General features: G+C 44.7%; 1 protein-coding gene and 1 long non-coding RNA gene across 8 annotated transcripts in view; one reads left to right on the top strand and one right to left on the bottom strand.

The window, feature by feature from the left end:
* LOC102146056 (uncharacterized) overlaps positions 1–14,508 on the top strand; it is a 185,038-nt gene that overhangs the window by 151,039 nt on the left and 19,491 nt on the right. For 2 of the 4 annotated variants that reach the window (XR_012421608.1, XR_012421606.1), the window contains exon 3: positions 5,708–5,792. This is a non-coding gene — a long non-coding RNA (uncharacterized lncRNA). Of the gene's footprint in view, positions 1–5,707; positions 5,793–11,843; positions 12,457–14,508 lie in introns of those variants that run through there. The other 2 variants (XR_010580152.2, XR_012421607.1) reach the window with 2 other exon arrangements.
* DRC11 (dynein regulatory complex subunit 11) overlaps positions 973–14,508 on the bottom strand; it is a 165,968-nt gene continuing 152,432 nt past the window's right edge. For all 4 annotated transcript variants that reach the window (XM_045367968.3, XM_045367966.3, XM_045367967.3 and 1 more), the window contains 2 exons: positions 8,161–8,399; positions 973–1,605 (listed from right to left, as the gene is read on the bottom strand). In XM_045367968.3, the coding sequence (XP_045223903.2) occupies positions 1,477–1,605; positions 8,161–8,399 (368 nt within the window). In that variant the 3' untranslated portion in view covers positions 973–1,476. The remainder of the gene's footprint in view (positions 1,606–8,160; positions 8,400–14,508) is intronic.

Here is a 14,508-nt window from a genome sequence, read left to right on the forward strand (position 1 = left end):
CTGATGTTCTCTTCTTGGGCCATAAGTGGGGTCTCATGACATGTGAAAGGATCTTGGCAGAACCATCTTGGAGACATGAATGTGAAATCACTCTGGGATGTTAGGGTGGGGGAGTCTGCCGTTTCTCAGGCCACCCTGGGCTTTGGCTAGACATAGTCTGAAGTGGGTAAGGGGAGTCTGTGGAAATTGGGGCACCTTTGGTAATGAGAAAGCAAATCAGTGGAGGGCACCCTGAAGGCAGAAGTTTGTTCAAGAGGACACTCAGGAGGAGGATGACTTCATGGGGAGTGCGGAACTGTCCAGGGCACATCAGCCTGTGACTGTCTCTGTCTGTCCCAATTTGTGTCAGGCTGCTGTGTACAGACACAGGCTAGGGGGTGTGCTGGTGGTCAGAAGACACCTGGGAACCATGAACCTTCTTGGTCATTGATGATCCAAGTCACTGGGAATCCTGGTAAAACTTGGATGCCTGACCTGGTCTATGCAGTGTGAGATTTTATGAATTTCTGTGGTCTAACCCCAAACTGTCAGACAGGGTATTCTTAAAATTCAAGTTAAATCCATCCCATCTCAATTGAAGTCTACTTCCTCTGATTGTGTTCTTACTACAATTTAGAAGTGGGTTACTTGCTATCTTCCACCAATAACCTTTCACATCCTCACACAATTTAAATTTCTCTTTTGAGCTTTCCCTACTCTTTAATCTTTTTCTTATTTACCCTGTTTTATTTCTTCACGCAGGCTTTCTCTTCTCTGCGTTTACCCCATTTTTATGCCATGGTTTTTCATCCAGTCATTGGCCTGACAAGTTTTCAGTCCTTCCAACAAGGACTAGGCGGGGCTGATGATGTCCAGGCCCCAATATTAGCAGTGGGACCTGGACTTCAGCTATCTCAACTTCAAAATTAGGATGTTGAAACAGTTCATTTGTAAGATCCTGTTTTAGTTCCAGCAACCAAATTACCGAGTCAGTTCAAGGACAACAGCTTTATTTCATTATATAAAATCTATTACTAGAGCAAAGAATTAATTTATTAAAATAGATGCAAGATACTGTACAGTGTACATCCATTAATAAAAAGCTAGTGTACTGATGATATACTCATTGCTTACTAATTGTCAAACTAGAATATTCTTTAACTGTCACATTTTAAATTTGACAGCTAGTACTGATGACAGGAAGAGTCCAACTTCGAAAGACTGTGGAGGGCGTCACGAGTGAATTTCAGTTATATACAAACTTGGCGTGGATTAAAGCTATGGAAAGTTGTGATGAACACCCAGCTAGGTGTCCAGCCTGGGAAAGGCATAACAGCACACGCAGTGGTTAGCAGGTGTGTGGCGTCAGCTCACCTGCAAACTGCTAAGTTCCTTCCCCTGAGGGCTTCCTCAGGCGAGCAATGGTGAATTTTTTCTTTGGTGAGCTGGGGTCCTCTCCATCCCCGAGAGACTCAAGCATGGTTCTTCAGAAAGGCATTACTTTTTCTTTTTTGCCCTTTTCTCTTTCTTTTCTTTCCTTTTCCCTTTGTCCTTTGCCTTTTCTGTGCTGCCTCCTGTTATCGCCAAGGCTCGTTTTTTACCCAGAGGGGTTTTGGCATACCAGTTCTGAAATACAATAAAAGTTTCGGAAAAGGTCAGAATGATACCAATTCACCGCAATACTCTTAAAAATAAAGAAAAGCCTGCTAAGCAGGAAGGGGCAAGCAGCCATTGTACTTTGGGCATTTAAGGTATGCTTAATACAACCTCTTTCTCAGTGGGTTTTCCAGCCTGTTTTTCTGCATGATTTGAAACTTCAACCTGTATTTCTGCATGATTTGTTAACTCAGGGAGTTAACAATTTCAGAGAATCACAGGCTAAATCTAACCAGCAATCCTTCTCAACAAAGTCGCCTATTTTCCGGGCATCCTGCCGTGTCCTAGGGTTGGGTTTTCTCGGGAATGTGAAGGGTGCTCATGGTTCACATGTGGGCATGTTCAATGAACAATGGGCGGTCATTCAACTACTCTGGGGGAGGTGCTGTTGAAACCACGGTAGAAATAATGAAGCCCAAATACCAACCAAGAACTCAAGAACTTAGTGATTGTAACTGGCCCCACAATGGCGTTTTTCTCAACCTTTGCATTTTATTTGAAACCTAAGAAACATTTGGGTTTATAAACTTTATAATAGCAATATTTCATTGCAGGATTATATTACGTGTTATTTATCAATTGTCCTAGTAATGGATATATGACATCTGAATTTTTGGTTATTATGAAGAATGCTGAAGTTCACAATTTTTACACATCTCCTTGTACCTATGTGAGAGAACTTCTTTAGGGCACACAGATAGAAATAGAACTCCTGGGGTTGTAGGGAATGAACATCTTCCATTTTACTTGATATGGCTAAATTGCTCTCTGAAGTGCTGTAAGTGGGAAATTCTCTCAGTCTTTGTACATCTGTTTTTTTTTTTCCTGAGACTGAGTCTCGCTCTGTCGCCGAGGCTAGGGTGCAAGGGTGCGATCTCAGCTCACTGCAACCTCTGCCTCCCTGATTCAAGTGATTCCCCTGCCTCAGCCTCCTGAGTAGCTGGGATTACAGGCGTGCGCCAACACGCCTGGCTAATTTTTGTATTTTTAGTAGAGACAGGGTTTCACCATGTTGGCCAGGCTGGTCTCGAACTGCTGACATCAAGTGATCTGCCTGCCTCAGCCTCCCCAAGTGTAGGGATTACAAGCATGAGCCATGGTGCCTGGCTTCATATGTCTGAAAATGTTTCTTTTCTCCTGTCTCTTGTGTGCCAGTTTAGCTGGATACAAATATTAGGCAGACAGTTGTTTTTCCTTAGCACTTTGTAGATATTATTTCGCTATCTTCTGGCACCTATGGTTGTTAAAGAGATGTCTGATTTCCCAATTGTTTCTTGGTAGGTAATCTGGTAGCTTTTAAGACTGGCTTTTAATCTTGTTCTTAAGTTCCCAATAATATATCTAGGTATAGATTTATTTGATTTGTTCTGCTGGTTACTAGGAGTTTATTAGTTAATAAATTATTTCACTTGGGGTTTATTTTCAATCTATCTTTAATTCAGGAAAATTCTCAGTAATAATGTCTTTAAACAGTTGTTCCTCTGACACTTATTGTATTCTTTTCTTCTAGAACTTCCATTAATGAAGGTCAGCGTCTTCAACCCACCTTTGATGGATCTTTATACTTTTATGGATTTTACCTTCTTGTTTTTCTGTACTGACTACCAGGGGGTGCTCCCCAGGACCATCTTCCAGTCCACAGATTGCTCTTTGACCATGTTTAGTTTAGAGTTCATACCTCTTTCATTTCCTTTGCCACTTTATACTGATTACCATATTTTAAATTTCTAAGCTTTCTTTTTCTCTGCAATTCAGACCTCAGTTTCTGACTCTCTAAGCTTTCTTTCTGTAACATTTTTTCATAATTATCTCTTCTCATTTCATTTTTTCCCCCAAAATGTTCTGTACATTTCTAATGGAAGTCATACTCTCATTTATTTTTTTGAACATATTAATTGTATTAATTTAAACATTTTGTCAGATTGTATTTAGCACTAGATTGCCTAAAATGTTTTCGAATTTTGATTTTCAGATTGTGTGTGTGTGTGTGTGTGTGTGTGTGTGTTTTATGGCGTCTGGCTCGGGCACGCATCACCGCACCTGGCTAATTTTTGTATTTTTAGTAGAGATGGGGTTTTGCCATGTTGTTCAGGCTGGTCTCGAACTCATGACCTCAAGTGATCCACCTGCCTTGGCCTCCCAAAGTGCTGGGATTACAGGCGTGAGCCACCATGCCTGGCCAAGATTCATTTAGAGTGGGAAGTTTTGTTTTGGGCTCTGTCTCTCTCTCCTTATTCTTTCCTCCATAGCAGTCCTACAGTTGCTTCTGTAAGATCCTCTAAACTCATATACAGAACCAAGTCTTATAATGATGTTTTGATTGATGCTTCCCTTAATGCTTCCTGGTGATATTAGGGATATCAAAGATCCAGTCATAAAAGAAGCAGGCATTATTTTATCTTTCACAAACCGTTCTTTTTGTTTTTGTTTTTGAGACAGAGTCTTGTTCTGTCACCCAGGCTGGAGTGCAATGGCACGATCTTGGTTCATTGCAACCTCCATCTCCCAGGTTCAAGGATTCTCCTGCCTCAGCCTGGGACTACACGTGTGTACCACCACGCCTGGCTAATTTTTGTATTTTTAGTAGAGACAGGGTTTTGCCATGTTGGCCAGGTTGGTCTCGAACTCCTGACCTCCAGCGATCTGCCTTGGCCTCCCAAAGTGCTGGGATGACAGGCATGAGCCACCATGTTCAGCCAACTCTTAAACTCTCTTTGATTTCTATACTTTATTTTTCTCTATGCTGCATTCTAGGCAATTTTCTTTGCTCCCTTTTTCAGTTCTTTTGTTTTTTCTCTTTAGTTTTGTCAAATCCACAGATATTTATTCACTGAGTTATTTATTTATTTATATTTTTTTGAGACAGAGTTTTGCTCTTGTTGCCCAGGCTGGAGTGCAATGGCACGATCTTGGCTTGCTGCAACCTCCGCCTCCTGGGTCCAAGCGATTCTACTGCCTCAGCCTCCCGAGTAGCTGGGATTACAGGCATGTGCCACCACGCCCGGCTCATTTTGTATTTTCAGTAGAGACGGAGTTTCTCCATGTTGGTCAGGCTGGTCTTGAACTTCTGACCTCAGGTGATCTGCCTGCCTCGATTCACTGAGTTTTTAATTTTAATGACTATATATATTTTTTCACTATCAAAAGTTCTATTTGGTTCTTTTTCAAATTTGCCTGTTTTTCCTCCCTAATGTTTCTGGTCTTTAATTTAAACATACTTATTTTGTAGTCTCTTTCGGAATGTCCTTTTATCTCAGATTCTTGGTAGTGCTATTCTGTTATTTGCATTTGCTGACTGTCCTTGGGGTAGATTATTGCTTGTGGCTCATAATTTTTTATTATGAACTCATCTTCAGCAAGGCTGGTATTTCCTGTAGGAATCCTATATACCCTGACTTGGCTAAATTTCCATACAGAGTGGTTTTTAATTTTGCTTTTGATGTGACTTCAGGGGTTTTAATGATACCATATCAGTTTTAAAAATTATATTAATATTTCAACTTGAGATTCTGGGACTATGGAGGTAGTACAGATTTGGAAATTTGACATGCAAGGTGTAGCTTGGATTTTGATTTCTTATGGGCCACTTTTATTCCCCACCTAGATCCTGGAGAAGATCACAAGTTCCTTGATACTTCCTCATGGCAATCTATAAAGTGTCCCAGCTTCGTGCAGTTCCAGCGTTCTGTCTCTCACAGGCCTCCCCTTGCCTTACTGTTTGGATCTTATACACCCCTAGGCTACCCATGCATTAGCTCATGTAGTTGTTCTTGTCTTTGAGATGTACCTCTCTGTTAGTGGCACTAGGGGATTCCCTCCTCCTCCTGTTCGCCTTGGCTCTGTTTTTAACATAAGGTGACGTGGCCATGTACTTAAGGCGATGAACTCCTAATTTACCGAGACCCAGTATAGAATATAGTTAATGAAGTTGGCTTTGGGGAAACGTATGAATTTCAGCTCTGCTACTTTCTAGTTGTTACTTTACTTGCCTTTTGTATTGTTTATTTTATTGTTGCTGCAGTGAATTTCCAGAAACATGGTGGCTTAAAACCACACATTTATGATTTCACAGGGTTGTAGGTCAGAAACCGGGAACGGGCCTCACTGGGTGACAATCGAGGTGTCTGCAGTGCCGTGTCCCTTTCTGGAGGCTCCAGGTGAGAATCTTTCCCTTGCCTTTTGCAGCTCTCAGAAATCACCTGCTTTTCTGGCTTGTGGCCCCTGCTCCACCTTTGGATAGCAACGCTGGGCTGCCTGGAGTACCAACATGCCTTCTCAGACTGCTCTCTGGTTCTCTCTTCCAACTCCCTCTTCTGCTTTTCATGATTACACTGGACTCGCCAGGGTAATTCAGGATAATCTATCTTCAGGTCAGCTGACTAGCAGGCTTACTCCATCTGCAGCCTTATACTGCCTCTGCCGTGGAACCTCACTTATTTTCAGGTTCCAGGGACGAGGATGCAGACGTCCTTGAGGGGCCATTATCCGGCCTACCATGACTCTCCGTATCTCAGTTTCCTCATGTGCAAAACAGGGTGTTACGAGTCTAAATGAGTCAGTACAGTGGCTGGCATATAATAAGCAGTCAATAAGTGTTAGCTAACATTATTAGACTTACTATCATCGTTTTCATACATATTCTCTCCATCATGTCTGTGGAGCAGGGTAGAACGTGCTTGGAGAATCTGCAAGGTCTTCATCTGAGATAACGTTGTCAGAAGCACAACGAGGGGAAATTTCTCAGGGTTTGCCTCATTAGCAGGAACCATAGCAATGGTATCACATTGTTCAGGAGAATGTGAGGGTGTCATTCCATCTATCCATGTGTTTAATTAACGTGTCCCTAAACAAATTTATTAAGCATCTACTTGGGGCCAGGCACAGGGCCAAGCACTGGTGCTGTAATGGAAGCACAAAGGGATTGGGTGGAAAGGGGAATGGTGGGAAAATGATGCAGTTTCTTTTGAAAATGAATAGAGCAAACAAATACACCAAGAATGGATGTGTGAAGCATATGCATTCTCATCCCAGGTCATAAAAGGGTAGCAATTCCTTTTCTTGAATAGTATGATCGACCTCAAGCACCTATAGATAGAAAAAGTTCTAGAGATTACTTTGGAAAGTTAAAGGCTCAGCCATGAGAAAGGATAGGCTTCCACACCCTATCATCTAACTTCTCAAAATAAGGAGGAAAATTAGTATTTTAGAAAGGAGAAAAAAATTGGGAATTTCAGAAAAGAATATGAGGTATCATTTGAAGAGGATAATATCAGCAATTATGAACAGGTTTAAACAGTTAATGAGAATATGTTAATAATTCAAATGCTTGGTAAACACTCAGCTAGAGTTAAATCTTTTTTTCTGCCTTGCTAGAGCAGGGGTCAGCAAAATATGGCCGATGGGCCAAATTTGGCCTGTTGTCTGTTTTTGCAAATAAAGTTTTATTGGAACCCAGCCATAGCATTCATTTCTGTATTGTGTATGGATGCTTTTGTACTCTGATGCACAACTGAATACCTGTGATAGAGACTGCATGGCTCTCAAAGCCTAAAATACTTACTATCTGGACCTTTATGGAAAAAGATTGCCAACTCCTGTGCTAGACCATTATTGCTGAAATCATTATTGTGACTATTTTTCACCTTTCTAATGCTTCACTGAAGAATTAGGGGCAAACCAGGAGGGAATCATAGTTTTAGATTTGCTGGAGAAGTGATGTGTCGCAGAGGGAGATTTTCCTGATGTGAAGCAGGCTCCCAGAGATGGGCTCGGATGAGAATTTCAATGCCCCTTCTGGTGACCGCACAGCCGATACTGTGGTGGCCTTCAATTGCATGCATATAATCTTCTCTTACCTTTGGAGTTGGCCAGGGAAAACTTCCTTCAGAAAGACAACACCACTGTATTTATTTTGGCTCAAAGGAGAGCAAGCAGAGTTTGAGGAGTGCCCACTGGCCTGGGCACTCCTCCTATAAGAGAGGGTGTTGGAAGAAATAATTCTCAAAGTTTCCTTCAGATCCAGAAATTTCTGCGAATAGGTCAGAATGTATTCAAACATTGGAAACTAAATTTTGATGAGTTATCTTGTGGCTTCCTATTGCAAATGAACTGAAACTAAAAAACAAAGTGTTCCATGACAATTTTGGGCCCCAAACAGCATTGGCTTGAACTATCCTATTTGGGGAATGATTTCTCTATGCAAAACTTATTCCATAATACCAAATAGGAATTAAAAACCAAAATAAGTATATGTGCCTATGTGAATCCAATGGTTTTGAAGTTGCTACTCAATTCTGCAATTTGGCTGTTAATATATAAGGCCACACACCATGATTCTCCTGAAATTTGGAAGACACATGCTTTACTGCCAAAACCCCAAAGATTTTGTCATCCAAAATTTTAGGTTTCCAAATGTCATTGTATATGGCAGAGTTCTAATTCATGAAACCCATGGAACTCCAGAGGGAGGAGGCAGTGTGAGGAGTGTTTGCTGCTAAGATTTGGTCATGAGGGTGTTCCATTTACCTTAAAGCTCTCTTCTTCCTCTTTGTACACCGGATCCATGCTGGTTATTGCGGTAATAAACTCAACTGCAGTGAGAGGTTTATGAATTTGCCGCCGGATTCTCTGATCTGTGAGCACAGCTTTAACCACTTTGACTATATGTCCTTGGGTGAAGCCGTCAGTGACCTTCGCCAGGCAGCTGACATTCAAGGCACTGGTGAGGACTCCTCCATTGCGTTCAATGATTTGTTTCCACAGAACTGTTGTATCCAGAAAAGACACAGAGAACAAGGGTTACCACTGAGAATCAGTGCCAGTTTCCCTCTCGGTTGAAAGTTGCATCTCATCAAGAAAGGAATACACAAAAGTCTACTCTAACTTATTTGTAACTCAAATGAACCAAAGCCAAGTAACTAAATGCTTTCCTCTAGAGAATTTTCAACCATAAGCCATACATATCAATGACCCTGAGGTCTACAGATCTACAAGTGCCCTGCAAATTAACAAGGAAAAACACCAGCAGTATAGTTTTAATGTGGTACCTGTAAAGATGTTGACAATCTTTCAACATTTGAAATTTTCATAGGGTGTATAATGGCATCTCTTCTCATCAGAATATTGTATTTCCCAAGTAATTTGGATAAGGAGTTTAACTTATTTTTTTAGATGTAAAGTTAATATCTCATATTATTTTTACATCTGGAATCAGAATGCAGATTCCAATTTTCATCAGCTACTGCCAGGGTCAGTTCCCTTTCAGTGGAAGACACTGTATTACACATTGTATTAAATAGAGCAATTTGACCCTTATTCTTTCCCCCTCAGCAACTGTAAACACGCACTGGTTGACTAGAGTCCTTCAGATGAGGGCCTGGGTGTTCTCTGGTTTGTGGGACCTGGAGTAAATGAGATATTTCAATCTGAACACAGGGGTGCTGTGAAAATGAATTATGAAATAATTCTGGGTGCTTAACTTTAGAGATGGAATGAACTCCTGTACAATCCTTAAAATCATTCTGTATTGGAGAATTACCTCTATTCTGTAAAGGGAACACAAGGGAAGTAAAGGAGACTTGCTGTAACTTATTTAATTATATCCAGACAGTGGAGAAGGGTGAAGGGTGTTTACAAGAGCATCTGTCAGTCTCAGCACTGGGATAATCTGGTCAAATATCTCTAAACCATTTTGAGTTTACTTGAGGAACACTTGAAACCATTTTTAAAAAATGTCAATGACTACCTGATCTGAGCATTGTCAGGCCTGGTAAGGGGTTAATTCTGAGTCTGTTAAATGACTACATCATACAAGTATATTGATCCAAAAATGGCTGATAAAAGGAAAAGGTCTACTTACTGTAAAGGAATACAATGGCTTATAATGTAACTATGAACCATGCTGGAGAATCTGGCTTTTGGGCTGTGAGCTATTCCAGCAGTTCACTCCCACTGTCCTCTTTTGGGGGGTCCTTGGCCCTGTGGGTGAGCTGAGCTGCTGGGAAAGGGTGAACTGTACCTCAGGGCCTGCCAGTTTCTCTGAGCTGTGGAGGCTCAGGCATCCAGGGTTTGGAGACCTGCAGTGAAACCAAGGAGGGCCACAAGGACCCCAAACTGGCCTAAAGGATCATCAGATCCCCAATCTACTCTGCTCCTTCCTTGGTGGGTTTCTTTGAGTTTGAGCCCCAAACTAGTCTTATCTGTAAAACAGGCGTAGAAGGATTGACTTCTCAGTGCTGCTGTGAAAAACAAGCCCAACAGTGTTTATAAAGCACTCGGAAGTGCAGCAGCCTGGCATGTGGTGGGGACTTGACTTTCTGTAGCTACGTTACTGTTGTTATTACAATAACAATGATTGTTCATTCCATCTTGCACTGAAGTTTCCTAACCCTCATTAAAACATCAACTACAAAAGACAACACAAAATAAGCTACAGAGTGTTTCAAAGCCTGTTTGTGTAGGGATGGATGGCAGCAGGTGAAGACTATCCTTATCCAAATATAACTGTTGCAGAGTTAGAGATAAGAAAACATAACCCACGGTAAAAATGATCAACAACAACACCTAGCCCACATCTTCACTTGAGATCCGGCGTGTCTGCTCGTCACATTTATAACATCTAAACAAAGTACCAGCGGGTCTGAGTGGTGACTCTGGAAGCTGAGAAGGGAACACGATTTATGGGAGAGTCACAGGTAAGGCCCCAAAAGCTGAAGTCGACATCCCAGGCTGGGTTGCACGCTTGCGGACTCAGTTCTGGGCTAGCAGGAGCAAAATTCCTACCTGTGGTGCCAAAGGGAACCATCAGTGGGAAAGGGTGAGGGCCACGTGCTCCCTGGCAACCAATAACTCTCTCCCTGGCTTCTCTGTGAGGTCACAACAGTCACAATCTTGGAAGTTTTCTGCCCAAATCATCCAACCTTTTTGCAGGAGTGATCACATGATGAGTAGAGATGCATTAGTAACGGAGTACAGTTATTGTACTGGGAAACGGTGAACTGTACCGTGGGGCCTGTCAGTTCCTCCAAGCTGTGGACGACTAGGCATCAAGGCTTTGGAGACCTGCAGTGAGACCAACAAGGGCCAGAGGGACATGTAAACCCGCTGCTGCCCATTTAAAGTGTAGGATACTTGGTATTCACGGAGTTTCGGTCAAGATTCCTCTCAATACATGACTCCTTGGTTGCTCTCCATAGATCACCATTTTTACTGGAGTTGCAGCAAGAGAGATCTGTGAAGCAGTCCCAGCTGTGGTGGGACCTGCCCACCTGCCCGCTCATCTGAAGACCCAGAGAAGGGGATGCAAAACCAGGCTTGGCTTCCTTCCTGCAGCTGATGAACTTGAGCTGTTGGTCTTTCAAAGAATCGCTTCTATTGCTTTTACACAACCACCCACTCATGGGTTCCTGGCCCTTAAATAGCTGCTCTGGGGCCCACGGTGGTGTCAGGTGTGGCGGGAGGCACAGCACGGTGGGCTGGGTGGAGACTGGAGCTGGCAGTGAGCATGGGAGCCCCAGAGGCTGTGGGGTCTCTGGTCTAGGAGTGCAGTGGGGAGCACAGATGCACTGCAGTCTTGGGGTGTGGTGAAGGCTGTGTTGGTGAGGACTGAGGCTAGGGGCCCCAGAGTGTTGAGGGCAGTGGAGGGGCTCTCCAGGCCGAGTGCTGAATTTTGCTTTGGTCTCTTGGATGCAAAAGGCTCCTCACATCTTCAGACCAATCTACATTCTCTTTCCCTTCTTTGGATGAAAGCATCTGGCCTTTGGCTCCCCTTCATCTGCTGTCGACATTCCCAGTGGATTCTGTCTTGGCTGGCGCTCAAGATGACGCAGTCTCTGAACATTCATTTTTATTTGGGGTTTTCCAAACGCCTGAGAGGTGAATAATGTGACGTGGGTGAGCTTCTGACCCTCTGAAGCCTGGAATTGCAGAAAAGGCTAAAGACAAATCCTGGACCCATCTGACCAGACACTGGGTCCGGGTGGGCCTGTGATGAATTGGGTTATTAGCGAAATTGACCCCAGGGAGAGAGGAAAGAGGAGGAGGGCACTGGGAATGTGGAGAAAAGGAAGCCCGAAGGGATTTCTGGGGACCAGACAGGGCATCCATCAGCCTGGGGGGTGGATTTTCTTTGCAGAGACAGCTTGGTTTGGGGGAAAAAAGGAGAGATTGAATGACGTTTGGTGAACCTGAGGGCTGCGTTTCCTCCACAGATCCGCCCTTCACTTCTCAGCACTGTCTGTCCCCACATGGCCTGGAGGAATTTGAGGAGTGGGGCCGTGGGGACTGTCGCACACCTTCGAGCTCCATTGCGGGTGGAGAGATGGCCAAGCCGCCGTCCATGCTACGGATTGGCAGCCCTTGCTTTATGGACTGGAAGAGACCACTTTTGATCGCCACAAAGATAAGAACAGTCTTTCTCTAAGACAGATGTCCCAGCCACTGTGGCTATGAAAACTTCAAGGTCACTGGAGGAAATGCTGGACGAGGGGCAATGATGTCAGCCAGAATGGTGGCCTGAACACATCACTCCCCAAGACAGAAATATTGAGGAGCATGTGCTTCAGTGGACAGAACCCAGGGTCTGAGAGCAGTGTCTGGTGCGGCTTTATCATCTGCCCATAGGTGGAGGGACGCTTTCTCTCCTTCCTCTCCCATCACGATGCTGTGAGGAGATTCAGGTAGGAATCTGTAGTGTGATTTGAATCCTAAAGGATGCGTGGTGTTTTATCAAAAGAACAAAATTGCCAGCCATCCATCAATAGCTTCATTTTTAAAGGGCCTATAGTTTTGTCAAACAATAAAAACCATTCTGTTCAGAGTCCAGAATAATGCTCCAGCCCCTTTGAATTAATAATACCCCACCTTATTCCATTAACATAGCTTAAAATATAGACACAATACAAAAAAGGAAGAAAAAAAGAAGAGTGCATGAGAGGAGAGAGGGGTAGCCCTGCTAAGGTCAGGGGCATGGAATCTCCGGCATGGGCTGTGTGGGCTGCGGCGAGACTGTGTGCCCGCCCGTCTCGTGCTGTCTTCTTTCTTGGCTGGACAGCCCTACCCCCTTCATCCATATTTTTCATTCTGGCCAATGTGATCTGCCTGGAGGAAACGTTGGCCTCTTCTGGGTCTAGTCCTTAAGATCTCCTGTGACTCCTCCATCCTGTCTTCCCTTGCTTCTTTTGATGCTGGCTGGGTGCAAAGGGTTCGTGGCGGGGGCATTTTGAGGCCCTAAAAGATGAAGAAGGCACTAGACGGATGCAGAAATAGCTGGGCCTAAAGTCTTCCTGTATTTTGTGTATAACATTGATTTAGAAAGCCAGGATCACAATTTATCGGCCAGGCACAGTGGCTTATGCCTGTAATCCCAGCACTTGGGGAGGCTGAGGCGGGCAGATCACGAGGCCAACAGATCAAGGCCATCCTGGCTAACACGATGAAACCCCGTCTCTACTAAGAATACAAAAAAAATTAGCCGGGCGCGGTGGCGGGCACCTGTAGTCCCAGCTAACTGGGAGGCTGAGGCAGGAGAATGGCGTGAACCCAGGAAGCGGAGCTTGCAGTGAGCCGAGATCGCGCCATGGCACTTCAGTCTGGGCGACAGAGCAAGACTCCGTCTCAAAAAAAAAAAAAAAAAAAAAAAAAAAAAGCCAGGATCACAATTTATCAAGATGGAAATAAGCACATGTTGCAAACACAGTGGCTAAGAAGCTAGTCGTTTATAGCATGTGGAGAGTAGGGGGTTGTTCTTTTAGCAAAGAAAATTGAGCAGCAACTTATGAACAGCCAGAGAGGACCATACGTGCCCTCTGCTTTGCAGTGCTCATGTGACTGAAGAAGGAAGAACAGAAACCAAGTCTGACCTAATCACTGTATTACTATCATTCATGCTGACCACCACTGCCACTGCCACCATGGCCACCACCACTGCCACCACGGCCACCACCACTGCCACCAGCACCTCGACTGCTCCTGCCACTGACCGTCCTCATCTCCAGTGTCAAATGTGACCTTTGCCACCATTCCCAACACCCTCCCCAGAGCCACCCACACTGCCACCAACACAGCCACCCCATCTCTGCCTCCTCAGCATCATTCCACACTGCCTCCACCCCTACTGCCAGCAAGCACTTCTGTCTCCATTAGCACATGCTGTCACCTCCGGCCAACCCCCTCCACCATCTCTAACACCGACAGCGCCATTGCCATCTCACCTCCAAGTCCTCACCACTCCCCCACCAGTGCAGTGTTACGGTGGCCCCGCCACGAGCCACCCCTGTGCATTCACACCCGTGTGTCCCCGGCCGCCCTGGAATCTAGGCTGGCCCTGTGCCTTCCTCTTGACCAGCAGAGGGTGGAGATGGTCACTCTGTGGCTTGTGAGGCTGGGTCACAAGAATCCTTTCAGCTACTGCCCCAACTTCTTGAAACATGTGCTCATGAGACAACTCCTCGTGGGACCCAGCTGCCGGGTGTGAGAAGCTGCACTGGGCCAGGTGCAGCCTGTCCGGTCGACATAGGTCCTGCTCAGTGCCCATGATGGCAGCAGCAACTCCAGTCACATGCGCGAGTGATCCTGGGTATCCACACTGCCCAGTCTCCAGACGAAGGAGCCTCAACTTTCATGTGACTCTCACGTCATGAGGTACATTAAGGAGAACGCCCCAGCTCTGCCCAGACAACCGTTGGAAGGAAGCACACAGTGGAATAATGTGCTGTTTGAGCCTTCAGGGAGGTTTTCACACAGCACTAGATAACGGAACGGCCGCCAGTACTCTCCTCAGCTTCCCTTGCCATTCGCCATTCCCTCCTCCTGCCCAGCCCATGCCACCCTCTTCTCTTTCTCTACCTCCACCACCACTGCTGCCAACACCCTTTC

Source organism: Macaca fascicularis, chromosome 12, assembly GCF_037993035.2.
Source record: "Macaca fascicularis isolate 582-1 chromosome 12, T2T-MFA8v1.1".
In the NCBI taxonomy this organism is placed as follows: Eukaryota; Metazoa; Chordata; class Mammalia; order Primates; family Cercopithecidae; genus Macaca; species Macaca fascicularis.